At 38.1% G+C, this 17,879-nt stretch overlaps 1 protein-coding gene across 1 annotated transcript; it reads left to right on the forward strand.

Moving 5' to 3' along the window:
• Positions 1-9,737: 9,737 nt before the first annotated feature.
• LOC121323798 (sodium-dependent phosphate transport protein 2B-like) lies at positions 9,738-17,486 on the forward strand. The gene is made up of 13 exons (XM_041265017.1): positions 9,738-9,843; positions 11,648-11,726; positions 11,984-12,115; positions 12,210-12,338; positions 12,692-12,835; positions 13,100-13,211; positions 13,557-13,752; positions 13,944-14,039; positions 14,554-14,674; positions 15,599-15,766; positions 15,849-15,965; positions 16,079-16,203; positions 16,529-17,486. The coding sequence occupies exons 1-13, from the start codon at positions 9,757-9,759 to the stop codon at positions 17,048-17,050; spliced, it is 2,028 nt and encodes a 675-aa protein (XP_041120951.1). The 5' UTR covers positions 9,738-9,756; the 3' UTR covers positions 17,051-17,486.
• The last annotated feature ends 393 nt before the right edge of the window (positions 17,487-17,879 follow it).

Below are 17,879 nucleotides of genomic sequence, written 5' to 3' on the forward strand. Positions count from 1 at the left end.
TGCTGTGCATTCTGCATCGCAAGCCTGTATGCCTCTTTTAGTTCGGTCTTCATCCTCGATACATATTGCTGGTACTCTTCTTGAGTGTCATTGTCAGATGAGATGCCGAAACACAGATCCACTGGCAAACGTGCCTCTCTCCCAAACATTAGGAAATAGGGTGAATACCCAGTGGCATCGCTCCTTGTACAGTTGTATGCGTAGATCAGATGACTGATGTTATGGCTCCACCGGTTCTTCTTGGATACATCCAAGGTCCCAAGCATGTCCATCAACGTTCTATTGAAATGTTCCAGCTGCGGATCTCCTTCAGGATGATATGGGGTGGTTCGTGTCTTCCGGATCCCTAATAAACCCAACATTTCCTTGATGATCCGACTCTCAAAGTCACGCCCTTGATCCGAATGGATCCGAGCAGGCAATCCATAGTACACAAAGAATTTCTCCCACAAAATTTTTGCTACTGTCAGAGCCTTTTGATCTTGCGTAGAGAAAGCCTGAGCATAGCGGGTGTAGTGATCTGTGATGACCAGCACATTCACTATCCCTTTCGAGTCAGGTTCCAGAGACAAGAAATCGATGCATATCAGGTCAAGTGGTCCAGAACTTGTTAGTTGCCCCAACAGTGCTACCTTTTTGGGCAAAGTCTTACGCTGAATACAACGACCACATGTCTTGATGTACTGTTCTACATCAGCAGCTAGGCGAGGCCAGTAGAATCTGTCTTTAATCAGTTGCACCATCCGTTCTACTCCTAAGTGACCTAGATCATTGTGCAACGAGGTCAATACCATGGACTTGAACTCTTCTGGGAGCACTAGTTGACTTACTTCTCCATTAGGGGGTCTTTGCACAGTTCTTTACAGTAATCCTTCCCTAATTACCAATCTAGCTAGTTCTCTCAATAGCAGAGTTACATCAGGTAATGGGGACCTCACTGACTGGGTAGGACGGTTCTCTTTAATCACTTGGTGGACTTGTCTGATCACAGGGTCTGCTAACTGGGCTCTTTTTAAGTCTTTCTGACTTAATTGAGGCAATGACCCAACTCCAAGCGTGGTTGGGAAACTGTAGGCCTGAGGTATTCCCTCCGGCGGACTACCTAATGTATCCATCAGGAGTACCGACTTGGTAATTGCAGACTCCTTTACTCCAATGCTGTCACACAGCGTTTTCACTTGAGCAGGGGACATCTCAATCCAATCCTCTCTACTCGGGTTAGTATGCTTTCGGCGGGACAGAGCATCTGCATCTATATGGTTCTTCCCGGGACGATACTGTAAACTAAAGTTATAGGTAGCTAGGGCAGCTAACCACCTATGACCTGTGGCATTTAACTTAGCCGTGGTTAACGCATAGGTGAGGGGATTATTGTCCGTCCTCACTTCAAACCTGGCACCATACAGGTATTCGTGGAACTTGTCTACCACTGCCCATTTGAGTGCCAAAAATTCAAGCTGGTGAGCTGGGTACTTCCTTTCGGCGTCAGACAACTTCCGGCTGGCAAATGCTACAGGACACAGGCCTTCCGGATGCTCTTGGTACAATACCGCTCCAAGTCCATCCAGGCTGGCATCAGTATGAAGGATGTACGTCCGTTCACTATCTGCAAACGCCAACACAGGAGCTTCTGTCAAACATTTGATTATGCTGCGAAAGGCTTCATCACAAGACTGGTCCCAGCGCTCTCCAAAAGGCTCAGACACTTTAAAATACTGCTTTCCAGTACTATTTGCAGTAGCTTTGCGTTTGTACTGTGCTGGGGGGGGTAACCCTTGGTTAGCTCAGTCAAGGGCCTCACTACCGCAGAATAGTTCTTGACGAATCCACAGAAACCAAGAAATGATCTCAGTGACTTCAGATCAGTGGGCTTCTCCCATTCAACTACTGCTCTGACCTTTTCTGGGTCTGTGGCTATGCCTTCTTCCGACACATTGTGGCCTACATACTTGATTTTAGGCTGGCAAAACTGGCACTTATCTAGCGACAGCTTCAGTCCATGCTCTTTCAAACAATCCAACACCTTCAGTAGTCTTAACTCATGCTCCTCCAGAGTTCTTCTGAAGACTAAGAGGTCATCCAAGTACACTAGCACTTGTAGCAGGTTCATGTCTCCCACCACACTCTCCATAAGCCTCTGGAAAGTTGCCGGCACCCCAGTGATTCCCTGTGGCATGCGCTCGAACTGATAAAATCTGAGTGGACAGATGAATGCTGTTTTCTCTTTGTCTTCACTAGCCATGCCAGTCTGATAGTACCCACTGCGTAGATCTAAGACCGAGAACCACTTACTACCTGACAAGCAGTCCAGGGCGTCATCAATTCTGGGGGTAGTGTATTGATCTGGGATGGTACGGCGATTCAGAGTGCGGTAGTCAATACCCATCCTTACCGTCCCATTCTTTTTCCTGGCGACCACTATTGGAGAAGCATAAGGGCTACGGGACTCCGTCATGATTCCAGCAGCTAGCAACTGCTGTAGATGGCGACGCACAACTTCAATGTCAGCTGGAGCTATCCTCCGTGACTGTTCTTTGAATGGTCTGGGGTCACTTAGACGAATGCAGTGCTCCACTCCATTGGCAAGGCCAACATCCCATTCTTCAGTGGAGAAAACATTAGGCCTCTTAGCCAACTTATCACAAAGCCTCTTCTTCCAATAACAGGGAACTGGCGAGTTACCGAAATCAAATAACTTTGGGTCCAAGGCTTTAGCAGACCTCATTGTCTTCTGTACTCCCGTCACACTGTCAACTTTGTATATGTGAGCTAGTACAGTCCGGCTAGGTAGTACTACAGGGCGTGGTGATTCATTGCACACCTGAATCACAACTTTGTTCGCTCTTATCGCTTTAGCTGGCAGAACCACGCTGGGCACAAGCAGTCCTCCAGGTACACTCAAGTCAGGGGTTGTTTCAAGCACAAGAATGTCGGAATTCTGTGGGACAGAGCCACTAATCTCACACTCTATGTCAGAGACACTTAGGTTCGACAGTCAGAATGCCCTGCCGTCCCAGGTGCACATGTCCTAGGGGTTCTTCAGGCTTGAGGTCCACCTTCTCTTGTCGTTGGTAAGCTTGTGAGCACAAGGGGTGACTGTGCAACGTTTTCACAAAGTCAGGGCCCACAGCTTTGGCACACATACTCGCAAGTCGCTGGAAAAGGTTGGCATTCGTTCCTATAATCACTGGAATCTGGTCGTGATTTCGCGGTTCAGGACAAATCAATGCTAGCACAGAAATGGGCTCTTTGATTCCAACCACTTCTTTGGGGAGTTCTATTTCAGCTACAACATAGCCCTCATAGGGGTAGCTGCTCTCACTAAGCCCCCATAAGGCTAGGCCAGCAACAGGATGGAGAGGAAAGTGTGATAGAAACTTCCGGTACCATCCCTGAAACACAATAGTCACCTGTGAGCCACTGTCTAGAAGTGCTCGACAGGGGTGACCTTCGATCTTTACAGAGACAACTGAAGTTGGCCCAATCAGTCCTCTTGGCAGGTCAGGCAGGTTGTCCAACTGTGAAATGGCCTTCTTCACAGCAACCTTCGCTTCAGCATTTGTAGCAGTTGGTGTTTGGGAGCCTCCACTGTCTCCCCTGCGCTTCCGCAACGAACGAAGTAGCTTCTGGTTCACTCTGTTAAGATCTTCCGGGGCCTCACAATGTGTAGCAATGTGCCCATCCTCTCCACACCGATAACAAAAGAAGGTGTCCCGGTCTGTGGAGTACTTCTCAGGGAAAAAACTCTTGCGAACTGACTCTGGACTTTGATGTGGTTCCTTTCTTACAGGGACCTCAGGTTTCACAGCCAACGAGCTAACCTGCTTCTGTAGCTGGAGAATGACCTGTTTAAACTCTTCAGTCTAGCTCTTGGCTTCAGGAGCCGTTGACAGACGCTTAGCAAGGGTTTTCTCTCCATCCTCCGTAGGAGCAATAGGTTGCTCTTCAGTGGGGACCCGTCCTACATCAATCGTCTCGCGGCACTCGCATAGTACAACAAGACTATCTAGTACTGTATTAAACATTTGTTCACGCACTCTCACGCAACCTAACTCCCGAATGGTGCCCAGTACCTCCTCCACCTGACTAACCTCAGTGCCCTCTGGCACTCCAGTAACCAGAATGGCATTGTTCACATTTAAACTTTCTCCGCGGCACCATGCAATCAGCGCGCTTTGGTCAGGGCGATTCATAAACATTTTGACAACTGTTAACAATACGTGCAGTAAGTGTTACGGTAACGGTGTACAGGGGAAAGATCCCAGCGATGACTCCAAAAAAAGACGTAACACCTCTTCTCCCTCCGAGTCTACTCTGCTGCAAAACAGGTCCTAAAGCCATCTAATATAGTCTATACGGAATTTCTGTATATATGTTAGTAGCATTTTACCTCTGGGCTACATATATATAGCAGTAACACATACAAATGCGCTTCAGGTTTGTGTATTGTAAACATGCCATTAACAAAATGCCCTGGAAATTTAAAATAAAGAAATTAAATGATGACGTGATGTAAGCAAAATAATTAAACAATCAAGGAAGTGAAAAGGTTACGAACCAAGCTGAAAAACTTTATCTTTATGAACTTCAATAAACCAAGGTTATCTTTTGCCAGTCCAATCGTAGAGTGCCTAAATAAAGTTTTGAGTCAACATGTCTGTTGAGTCTTGAATCCCAGATATAATTAATTACACTGTTTACCGGCAGCAGTTTAAGCATGATTACTTTAATCTTCAGCCAAAGACGCAGGCAGAGTAATTTATGAGCACTGTTACCATTATGTAAAACAGTATGTAGAGTGATTTTTGTACTAAAGCAGGGTCAGCAGTTGCAGAGAAAACAAAGTTTATTTTTCAAACTGACCATTTAAAAAATGTGACAGCAGAACACACAGAAATACTTGGGACTGTAATTAGGAAGTGTACTATATACTGCGTACTTGTATTATGTACTTACTTAATTGCAGTAAACAAATAAACAAAAGAAAAACAGCATTTACTAAATTTAGCTCTCAGATTGTCATATACTTTCATTAGCACAATGTGCTTGCTGTGGTGTATTAAATATCGTAAATATAGCAGAACAAACTCACTGCAATTTAAACTTGTTTTTACTGAAGAATAAATCAAAAGAGCTGTTTGTGTTGCTGTCAGATCAGGATGTCACTAACACTGAGCATGGCAGCTGCAGCATGCCGTCTCCATATTACTGTACAACTCTACACAATTAAAGATGCAGTCACCAATTCCACACAAAACACTTGCAAAATATTAAATGTAAAAATGCAGAGTTCACGAACAGATTAAACAGGTGGTGCTTTCTGTGTCCCCCTGTAATTGGTTGTTTGTCTGTCTCAATTGGCTGTTGTTTGTCTGTGCTCATTGGTCCCGGTGTGCGTCTGAGGACCAATGGGATGTGTGTAAGCTCCGGTGCCCGATTAGAATAAAGGGGCGGAGCCAGTGGCAGAGGAATAGGAAGATGGGCCCCCTCCTCAAACGTTAACCCTTATTTCTAAACATCAAACGTACCAAATCAAGTGTTCAATATTTAACTATATTTATGTCAGAATGTTAGCATGTATGAAACAATGCATAATAAGACATTTTCTACTCATCTACTTTATTTTATTTTGCGTAGATCTTTACATCCAACACTACACTATTTTTTAAAATCATAAACAAACAGGTTTAATGACTAACACTACCAGGACTCCCTAATTCTGTGATCACAGAATTCATAATTCTGCACAGAGAATTGCAGACATTGTCTCACATAGGATTTTTTTTTTAATAATTATTATTATTTTTAAATCAGAAATGCAATCCTGTTGATTTTCTGTAATTTATTTTGGTGCCCGCAGCACCACCCAACAGCTTCCGTCTAAACTACAGGATGAATCATGCACAAAGAAAATAACAGCAAATATCTGTGCTGAATAGTACCTCAAAACCTTCCATGAAGAGTTCCCTTGTACCAGCCTCCGAGGGAAAAAAGTTAGGATAATTAAGATAATAGCGATACCTGTTGAGGGAGGACAGAATCTGAATTACCGGCACCGCACATTGGTAGCTACTGTTTTACAAATGTGTAACATCTACAAATATAAATGTGAAGGGTATTATCATTGTTTAAATAAATTAAATAAATAAATAGAAGCTTTCGAACCCCTCCGGGACCCTTTGAGTGCGTGGGCCTTTGTGCAGTTGCACCTGCTGCGCCTGCTATTTTTCCACCACTGGGCGGAGCTACATTATAAAAGGGTGCTGCGCCGCCCATTATGGCTGCTGTGGTCGAAAGCTGGTTGATCTTGCATGCAGAGAAGCAGTCAGAGCAATGGACTCTGAGAGGGTGCTAGAGCTAGCGTCCTAAATAAAAAAAAAAGAATAATTGAACTTGAACAGCTTCTCTCTCTGTTTTCTGCCTCCTTGCTGAAACACTACAGTATTAACATTTCTAATAAAATGGTAAAATGTAGCAGACATGCATGTAACACCTCCACAAAAGTTATTTTTAATAAAAGCAAGGAAATGTGGCTGTAGGGTTTTTAACCCTAACTCGCCATTCCCACCCCCACACAAGCAGCCAAAGGAACCAGACAACACAAGCAATTGCAGACTGCTGTCATCAGGTAAGACATAGAACATTCAACTCTTTCTAGATGACACAATAGACAATGTTAATTACATCGTGTTCTACCAAAGCCATATGAACTTGTGCACAGGTTTAAATGGCTTGCCAGTGAGCAATAACAACATAAACATAAAGTCCCAAGGTAACGCACTGGACAGAGTCAAATGGTCAGATCTGTCATCTCCTGTGCCATCGTTAGCAAACTAGCCTATGCCTGACATGAAGAGATAGCTGCCAAATGCACTCTGGGTTGTCAACCACAGGCCAAACTGGGAAGTACTAGAGGTAATCCTGGATGCTTGCCACTGAGAAGGATTAAGGGTCGAGCTCTGTGGCCCGACACCAAATGTAAAGGAAAGGCACACAACCAGTATTTAGAAAAAAAGAGATTGCAGAACCAAGTAACAATATACTAATGAGAGGTACAGGTGTGTGCTGACTGCAGATTTTCTGGGTAGGAATGACCCTTAAACCCTGCAGGCTCCTTACCAGCCAACCAATATGATTATACTGAATGCTTTGAAGTGTTAGAAAACAGTAACAGTGCAAATGTCAGTTATTTACATACTTGCATTGAAATCAGAATGCTTTAACACACAGAACTGGTAGAGAGTTAACCAGGTGACAATAAACCAAACAACACTGTTAACTATGTCTACAAACATTAACCCTCCCATTTTTCACTCTCTCTACAGGTTCTTTTGGGATTCCAACCCTGACCCCAACCCCCCCCCCCCCCCCCCACTGGTTTAAGTCCCCCGGAACTGTAGACGGTAACTGTAGACGGTAACATACTAGCATGAATGGCGACTTTATTATTATTATTATTATTATTATTTATTATTATTATTATTATTATTATTATTATTAATACAAACCATACTGAAATTAGCTAGCTGTTAAAAAAAAAAAAAAAAAGAAATAACACTAAAATTGCCTATAATTAAATGGTTTAATTAGTCTTATCAATGTGTATTTAACAATGTGTCCCGGTTTTGAGCTTTGAAAAAAAATATTGGTGAAAATTGGTAAATACCGACCTATAGCTTCTGTAAAACCTGGGAATGTTTCAGTAAAAAATCAGTAAAAACTGAGAATAAAGGGTCTTTTACTTCAGCACTGCTCACTCAAAAAAAGGCTGTCTTAATGGTAGGTAATCCATTGTTCTGGGGTGAGGTATCACGTTTACTGCCCAGTCTTTGCCTGTGCATTGGGTAGCTTAGCCTTGTTGCCAGGTCTGTGCTTGGAACACCTGTGCTGCCGCACGGCTTCAGTTGCATGAATGTATATATTCTATTTTTTATGAACCCTGTACTACACTGATAACCACTTTTCTTCCGAAGTTTTCACTGTATCAGTTATGTAAACTGTTGTACACAGTAAATGTGTTTCACAGTATATACGTTTACCAGTATACATTTATTTTAGTCATATGTCATACATGAAGTACCACATACAAACTGATTAAAGTATGTAGGCATTAGATAAAGTGTCTGTCTCCCTGAATTATGTTTCTTATACATTTTACTTTAGAGAAACAAAGACTCATTTGTGGGATCTAGCCTGAATAATGAAGTCACATACCCAATGAAAACTGATACGAGATTCAAAAGACATGGCCTCGGCTTCACAGAACACACAAGTTTCTCTCATGGTGGTGGTCTCCTCTCTCTCTCTCTCTCTCTCTCTCTCTCTCTCTCTCTCTCTCTCTCTCTCTCTCTGTTTAGGTTGTGCTTTTTTTATTCTACCAAGCGAACTTGACTGCATGAAAATGAACGTTGTGCTGTTGCCACTCCTTCAAAGGCGATGGTGACCTGTTTAAATAATCCAGTACTTTCAGGATGTGGAGTCTCTAGTAGTTGCAAAATTTAATAACTCAAAGTCCACTAGCTGGTGGTAGGCAGTTCTAACAAGAGGTGTTAGGTGCCAACATTACACAACAGAAGGCATTAGTGGCAATATTTGACTAGTTACCATCGTTATTTTTTAAGGACTGCTTTGTTCAAACTTTCTTTGTATATCAAAAAGACAATAAATTAATCATTTAAATGTGTCCATCCTAAAGTGAACTCTCTGAAATAAAAACACATAATTATTTACATTTCTCAGTTTCAAATAACACTTATTTTCAACTATATACAATTTGAACTTGAATAAAAGTGTCATTTTAATGTATGTAATTCTTCTAAGTCAGGTGTTAGTCTCCCCTCTTCCCCCTCTATACTTTCCCCCTCTATTCTTCCACTCCACCTCTGCAACTGCTGCCCCACCTTTGCAACGGTCTTCCTCTGGGGGTAAGTGAAGCTCACTTCGTCCTCCTCCAGGAAGGTTCTCAGCAAGACAAGGGGGACCCCTGGCCAAATCTATCTAACTCGTGCCCATTTTCTCACCTCTAGGTTCCCCTTGGGAGAAGAATCGGTTGCTTCCCAGTCTCGGAGACTGATTGGTTCAGTCTCACTTTCACAAGGTCTAAGTTAGAAAACAGATCTCCTATTATAAATTCCAGAGGATTCTTCCTCGCAGCCCTCACTCGTGTCCAGTGAATTGCTTTGTATTAATTTTTTAGGATTTAAGTTTTTTTCCAAGAATTTCATATATATATATATATATATATATATATATATATGGATAATATATTCAATGGAAATGCTTGGAAAAAGTTATCATATATATATATATATAATATATATATAAATTATAATATATATATCATATATATATATATATATATATATATATATATATATATATATATATATATATATATATATTATATAACATTTTCTAAATGCAACATATTTATTCTCATTTCAAGGTGACATTTAAATTAATTAGTAAGACAGAAATACATAGGATACCTAAACGTCCACTTACTATTCAAATGTTGCTTTGCCATTTAGTGAATAGTACTTTTTTATGATTTGGTTTGTGCTGATACAAAAATCTTTATGGAAAAATAAACATAGGTTGCACATCTAAAATCGATTACAGTCCTACATTCCAAGGCATTATCTTTGAGGTTACAGGCAGACAGTAAGCGCCTCCCAGTATTAAACGCACATGTGATGATAAGCCTTGTACAATCACAGCACACTTTGCTCAGTGCCAACCACTATATATAGTTGGATGAGACTTGAAAGGATCAGGTTGCTCCAGCAAGACTGCAAGGAGTGCAGAGGACTATCTCATTCATCATCCAAGGGATATTATCTGGTGAGTGAGACCACTATATGCATTTTTACTTGCAATTGTCATCATGCATTGTTGTTAAGTTATATCTCTTAACTTTGTTTTTTGTTTTTTATTATTATTATTGATGATACTACAGGGGTGACTAAGTATACGGAAGTTAATATAGAATTTTGTTTACTAAACTTTCCTTAATGTACTAGTGTTTTTTTTTTTTCTTCATTTAAATATCATATCTGGGCTGGGTTCTGCGATAGAGTTAATGATGATAAATCACTGTCTAATAAACACACAAGTTATTTATTTTTGCATCTGTAGATTCAGGCTAGGATTTATGCATAAAAATAGCTTAAGATTTTCCTAGAGTCTGTAGTAGCATAGCATTATAGTCATGCAGGCAAGTGCACAATTTAGAAATGGCACATGTTATTTTTATCAGGGAAATGTTCTATAATTCATTCAGGCTTTGTTTTATCCTGATCACCAAAGCTATTCCTGTTGCAGGATAAAACCAATCAGAAACAGTACAAAGGAGCTTCTGTATAACTGACTGGTAGAAACTCTACACCTGCACAGGTGGAATTAACATTACACCATCCGTTTTTTTTCCAGCTCTATTAAAAATCCTTGCAATGGCCAACTTTGGTCTTATATGTTGTCATGTCTGCTGCTGCGCTTTGAAATATATCACGTCAAAGCACCACTGCATGCTACATTTACATCTGCGCTGATTTAAGAATGTAGTTTTAGAAACATAAATGAATATGAATTGCAATAACAGGATATCTTTTGCTTATATCACTTACTACTGCTAGCCACTGTTTGCTTCAGTCTAGTCAGACAACATGCTCAATGCGTACTCTACCTCTCTCTTTTGTTATTTAGATTATTAGGATACATCTGGCAAGAAACGTTATTCTTTTAAACAACAAAAATGTAATAGCAGGGGTGCACATCTTGTTAAGTCTGGTTGTCATATCCATCTTTCAGGAGAAGTAGCTTCCATAATCTTCCAGATTTTTGGCATTGTTTATGACCTATATAAAGAATTACTGAAACTTGTGACACATGTTCCGTTGAATTTCATGGTGTTCCTTTATGAATTTCTGTCACGTGCAGAACAGATTCTTACCTTTCTTTCCAATTCTTCACTTGTTAGCCAATGCTATCTTCAGATGCTGGATCATGATGACAATCAGATAATCACAAGACTGATAGAAAATAATTTTGAAAGCCAAAATACACATGCAGCTTTTTTTCCCTGCCATTGTTCTATCCTGTGATAATCCAGTGAAAACCCTACACAGAAAGCATGTTTTCACTTGGACTGTGTGGGAGACTGCCCAAAATAAAATATGATTCATTATTCTTACTAAACTTTCATGAAACTTCGGATTTCTTTTATTAACTTATCTGATTATAACTTCGAAACTATATTACACTTTCACATGAGTTAATTATTTTGCAAAGAATTGTCTATGCTTTATGGAGGTTCTAGCAACACACAGAACAGGATTTTTTGCAATGCAGGTTGGCCTGTTATAGTATGGGATATTAAATGCTATTAAAGTTGCTGGCTATGAAACAATGCATAATTGTGCTGAAAATCAATGCTGAAGTATCTTTAAATTGTTATTATTATTTAAAATTTTTGCGGCAGGGGAACCGATACTTCTTTTTCATATATATTCCAGTCACAAAAACTTTACAGCGATTTAAATATAATTTGTAAAGCCTGTGTACATTTGTATACTTAAAGATATGGTTGTTTTTGTTTTTTTTCCACATGAAGTTTTTCAAAAATGTTTTTAACTTACTATGTTTCTAGACAATGGCTCCTCGACCAGAGCTAGGTGCTACCTCATCAGAACTTGGGCTGGACTCCAACGACCCCCCTTTTACACCTGGTATGTTTACTTCGAAAATATACCAGTTAAAAACTAGTTTTCAGTCCTTGGTAATCTGATTGGGACTTTGTTAAAGTAAAATCCCTTAACATCACATGGAGAACAAAAAATAGCTATTCCCCAGTGGAAGAAAAATACATAAATCTAAATGCTTCATGAAAATAAAATAAAAATAAATTGTAATATTCTGTATTATTGGCACATGCTGCATGCTAAGGGGATAGCTACTTTATTATTTAATTTCCTTAAATTTACAGATGTTGTTGGAGTACCATCAAAGGAACCCATAATTCTACCTGCTTATTCCACCATAGCCTTGGTAGATGAAGAACCAAAAATAGATCCTTGGGCACTACCTGAACTGCAGAATACTGGAACCAAGTGGTCAGGTATAAAACTATTCCTTTTTCTATAATGTGCAACCAAGGTTATCTTTGTACCTTATGTATTCAATATTTAACACATTTGTTTCTATGTTTATAGAGCTGGACACTAAGGGGAAATTGCTGCGAGTCGTGTTTTCATTTGGAAAGTTCATTTTATTGCTTGGATTCCTCTACATGTTTGTCTGCTCATTGGATGTCCTCAGCTCTGCCTTCCAGCTTGTAGGAGGTACCTTTCTGAGATTAGTAGAAATATATATAAAAAAAAAAAAAACACGAAAATAAAAATGTAGGATAACTAGGATTTTTTTAAATGTACTTTCTAAGTAAAAACGAACATAATAAATATCAGAAAGAGAATGAATTGCTTGAGTAATTGAGATAACCTTATCTGTATAATAAAATATTTTACTCTGAATAAATAAAGGGGTAATTATATATATATATATAAAATATATAGATATATATTATATATAATATATATTATATATATATATATATATATATATATATATATTTTTTTTTTTTCTGAAGAGATATTTTTGTCCTTGTTAAATATTAATGATATGTGATACTCAACAGGTAAAGCAGCTGGTGATATCTTCAAGGACAATTCTGTCTTGTCTAACCCTGTGGCTGGACTGGTGATTGGAGTCCTGGTAACAGTTCTGGTTCAGAGTTCAAGCACATCTTCCTCTATTGTGGTTAGCATGGTCTCTTCTGGATGTAAGTGTTCCCAGAAAAAGGGATTTATCCCTTACAAATATTGTGTTTTATTTTAGATTAATTAATCAGCTTAATGGACTTTTTTTTTAAATGTTATCGAAATAGCAAGAAACTATTTGATTACAAAGGCATTGGTTTAAAAAGAAGAAAAAAAAAGTTATAATTAGGAAAGGTAATCATATGTCACAATGTCTTAATGTTGCTTTGTACAGTATAATCTGGAAAACTGTGTTTCTCATTCTTCTTGTATTTGTTCTTTTACAGTGTTAGGTGTCCGGTCTGCCATACCTGTTATAATGGGTGCTAATATTGGAACCTCTGTCACCAACACAATAGTGGCGTTGATGCAAGCTGGAGAAAGAAATGAATTCCGGAGGTCAGTAAAAGGCATTCATGTCCCGTGCAGACCTCGAGCAAAATACTATTTTAAACAATCCAACATACCAGTTTTTACAGTTTCTACAGTATTTCATTAGTTATTAATTCATGATTGGATTACACTATAAAAGCTAACTAGATTTGTATACCCATTGTATTCCAGTTAAATAGATGTATTGCATGCATTCTATTTAGATAATTAATATCGGATTATCTCTCTCTCTCTCTCTCTCTCTCTCTCTCTCTCTCTCTCTCTCTCTCTCTCTCTCTATATATATATATATATATATATATATATATATGTGTGTGTGTGTGTGTGTGTGTGTGTGTTTTTTCATTGCAGAGCATTTGCTGGAGCCACAGTACATGATTTCTTTAACTTTCTGTCTGTGCTTGTGCTGTTACCCCTTGAGGTAGCATCTGGGTACCTATACTATGTCTCACAATTGTTAGTGGACTCTTTTAAGCTTGAGAGTGGGGAAAATGCGCCAGATATGCTGAAAGTCATCACAGATCCCCTCACAAAGATCATTATCCAGGTAAGATACCAAACTGAATGTATAGTTTATTTATTTATTTTTTTATTGTTGATCATACATGAACATTGAAGCTTGAATATTAATATTGTATTAGTTTCTTCCCTTATTTTGTACAACTGTTGTATCATTATGTACCAGCTTTTAAATGTGGATACTTGTTTCTTTAAAGTGAAAGAATGTATTTTTTCTAGCTTGATAAATCTGTTATCAATGGAATTGCCATTGGTGATCCAGCAGCAAGGAACAAAAGTCTGATTAAGATCTGGTGTAAAACTGAAACTATTGTGGTAAGTGTAACATTTTAGACTGCAATGTTGCTACAGTATGTACATTATACATATAATATAACTAAGATAGGTTAATACCCTGCAGATACTGTGAAAAGGTCAGGAGGTTTGCTTTTGCTGTTATCATTTATAGTCTATAAAAGCAACAGATATGAAAGTAATTCGTATTGCATCAAGGTTCAGATTTATTGCCCCAGTATAAGTTTTAAAATTAGCTTTTGAAATTATTAACTGATAGTGGTGTTAAAAAATTAGTTTTGTGGTTTTTCCTTTAAACTGTTAACAGTATAAGAAAAGTGCCATGTGGAAAAAAGGTAATCCCTTTTATTTAAATTATATCCTCTTAGTGCTGCAAGCTGTAGCAAGAGAATGTAGCACACATACGTACATACATTATATGTTAGTGTAAAACAGAATTCAGAATCCACTATATACGTTGTTTCTTTGTTTCATATTCATTATAATTTGTACATAGATATTACCAAAAATTACAATAGAGTGTATTTTATTGCAGACTGAAAATAATGTAACAGTGCCTGGTGTAGCCAACTGTACTTCTGCTATCGCCTGCTGGACAGATGGAAATTTTACATGGACTTTAAAAAATGTGTCTGAAAAAATGTATCTAGACAAATGTAAGTATCCTTCAATTCAATTCCTACCTATGTTTTCAAATAATTGGGCAAGTAATTAGGACAGTTACAAATAAATAAGATCATTAATACACTAGATTCCTACATGTGTTTAGCATTTCATTATTATTCTGCCGGCTGCCCGTTATGACTTTCATTGGCATTTTTTTTCTAAAAAGAGAAAAACACCTGTTAATATCACAAAATGGACCAAAGAAATTTAAGAATACCCTGAATTAAATTCTTATGTTGGTCATTTCAAGATGTATAACTTCAATGGGTATTATTCTCCTTTCAGGATAAAATGGTAAAATGGTCTCCCACTAATTCACAGACATTTCGTTAATCAGTATGTACGATATATTTTAGTATCCAAACAGGGGTTTGTCCAATCTTTTTTTGCAATCCCAGGCTTAAGTCTTCAAACAATAAACAAAGGTAATTAGAGAGTCACGTCACCCAGACCTATTTCATTTCAAAAGCTACCTAAAAGCTCTAATACAATAGTGTCTTTTAGACTGCATAATGACTAAGCAACCTCCACAGTTTTGAACCTAAATTAAAAGCTGGTTTTCAAGGGATGTATTGTTTTCCACAATGCACATTTTCTGTATAAAAAGAGAAAGGAACACAATATGTCAAATGTTTTGTGTCTCGCCACAATAATTTTCAATTTTAATACAGTTGTAAGAAGCCAGAATACTTATGTAAAAATGTAGATGCTCACTTTCTTTTTAACGTTAGTGGGCTAATTGAAAAAGGTTAAGAAAAATATTGACTGAGCCTAAACAATACTATTAACTTACTATTGTTGCAATGCATACCGCTTAAATAACATGTTGCCATCTATTCAATCTTGTATTTGTTTATTTTCTTTTATATACATAAATACACCAAGAACTTCAATACTGTTTTGCTTTTCCCCAGGTAATCACATATTTGCAAATGCATCTTTGCCTGATCTAGTCGTTGGACTTATCCTTCTTGCATTGTCCTTAGTGGTGCTCTGCAGCTGCTTGGTTCTTATTGTCAAGCTTCTTAATGCCATGCTAAAGGGACAAGTGGCTAGAGTTATTAAAAAAATACTTAACACAGGTAAGTCATTAAAAAAATGTGATTAAAATTGCTTTGCTGTGTATGAATCATTAAGTTGATTAAGTTGATTTGTGCTTTCCAGATTTCCCATTCCCCTTTTCATGGGTGACTGGATACATTGCCATTTTGGTTGGGGCAGGAATGACATTTATCGTTCAGAGCAGTTCTGTGTTCACCTCTGCCATAACCCCTCTTGTTGGTAAGTGCTGTACAGTTATTTGTTTACACGACAATTACATCAGTTATGGAAATGTTATTTATTTATTTATTTATTTTCCTAAGTGTTCACAGCCATTTGTATTCTCTTGACAGGTATTGGTGTTATAAGCATTGAAAGAGCTTACCCTCTTACCCTGGGTTCAAATATTGGCACAACCACAACAGCTATATTGGCTGCAATGGCAAGTCCAGGGGAAACACTTGCCAATTCATTGCAGGTCAGTATAGCACTCTTCCAGGTTTAAATAGTTTTACACCATTGTGGCCTTGGCTTTACTTTATTTTATCTGGTTCAGAATAGCCCCTGTAATTAAAGAACAGCTAGAAAAATGTAACTTTTAACACTTTCAAAAAAATACAGGCTATTGTCAAAGCTACAAACAGCAATAATATATTATCGATTGACTTAAAAAGTTACATGCATGTTGTTGCATAAATCAGGTTTCTATGCAGCTAAGTTCATTCTTCTTTAGTGTGATCCGGACAGGGAGGTGAATATCTTCATATAATATCGGATTTGGTTGTGTTTTCCTCTGTTCACAGATCGCCATTTGCCACTTCTTTTTCAACATCTCAGGGATTCTCCTGTGGTACCCAATCCCCTTCACACGTATACCTATACGCCTCGCCAAGGCTCTCGGAGATCGGACTGCCAGTTATAGGTGGTTTGCTATCCTGTACCTGTTGCTGTGTTTCTTCATCTTGCCTCTAACTTTATTTGGACTCTCCGTAGCAGGCTGGCAGGTTCTGGTTGGAGTTGGTGTCCCATTTGTGGTGCTCATACTGGCTGTCATTATCATTAACATTATGCAGTCCAAAAGACCACAATACCTGCCTAGGGTACTGAAAAACTGGGACTTTCTTCCGTTGTGGATGCACTCCATGAAACCGTGGGACAGAAAGGTGACTTCAGTAACGTCTTTCTGTAGAGGCCACTGCTGCTGTTGTTGCAACTGTTGCAGAAAGAATATTGATAAGGAAAAGGAAAAGACCTCGATAGAGGTATATGATAATCTGGCACTTGAAAATGAAGTCAATGTCACAAAGAAAACAACACATTTGTAGAGTTTTATCTAAGCTGCAATACCTGATCCATTTTGGTCAAAATTATGTTTTAAAAAAAAAAAAAATGTTACTGCTATTCTATCCTGAGCCAATAATAAACAAGGTGTTTAATGAGATGCTTGACCAATAAAATCAAGGTGCTTTTTAAGGTTCTAGGATTGAAACCAGTTCTGAATCATAGACCATTTCACAAAGCCTGATACAATTCCAACAGAACAAATACATTAAAACAGAAAGGGATGACTTTAAATATATACTGCATACATCCTATTAAAGTTATATATTATTGTTATAGACCATGCTATCAAAATACGTGTTTGAACATGTATAAAACAGTGCATATCAACAACAGCAAAGATGACTAAAACAAAGAATTACAAAGTGTTTATATTATATTGTATTTGTGTACATAGTTTATATGTATATAAATATGTGTGTGTGTGTGTGTGTGTGTGTGTGTGTGTGTGTGTGTGTGTGTGTGTGTGTGTGTGTGTGTGTGTGTAAATATTGTTTCTGTAAAATTTATGCACAATTTTGATTCACAAATGAGTCATTGCAATACATTACCTACATTTATGCTTTACTAAAATGGAAGGAGTAAGGCAGGGTAACACAATGTTGTGTAAATACATATCTAATAGAGGATTTGTACATCATTGGTTTGTTTATATAAAATTGTATTCCAATAGCTCAGATGTCTGTGTTTTTTTTTTTTTTTTCGTTAAGCCCAATATATATGGAAGGACAGGATTTTTTTTGTACATGAAAATACAATTTCAGTGGTGCCAAAAGTATTTAGCATTTCACAAAATATTATGTAACAAATTAT

This window comes from Polyodon spathula, chromosome 1, assembly GCF_017654505.1.
Source record: "Polyodon spathula isolate WHYD16114869_AA chromosome 1, ASM1765450v1, whole genome shotgun sequence".
Taxonomy (NCBI): domain Eukaryota; kingdom Metazoa; phylum Chordata; class Actinopteri; order Acipenseriformes; family Polyodontidae; genus Polyodon; species Polyodon spathula.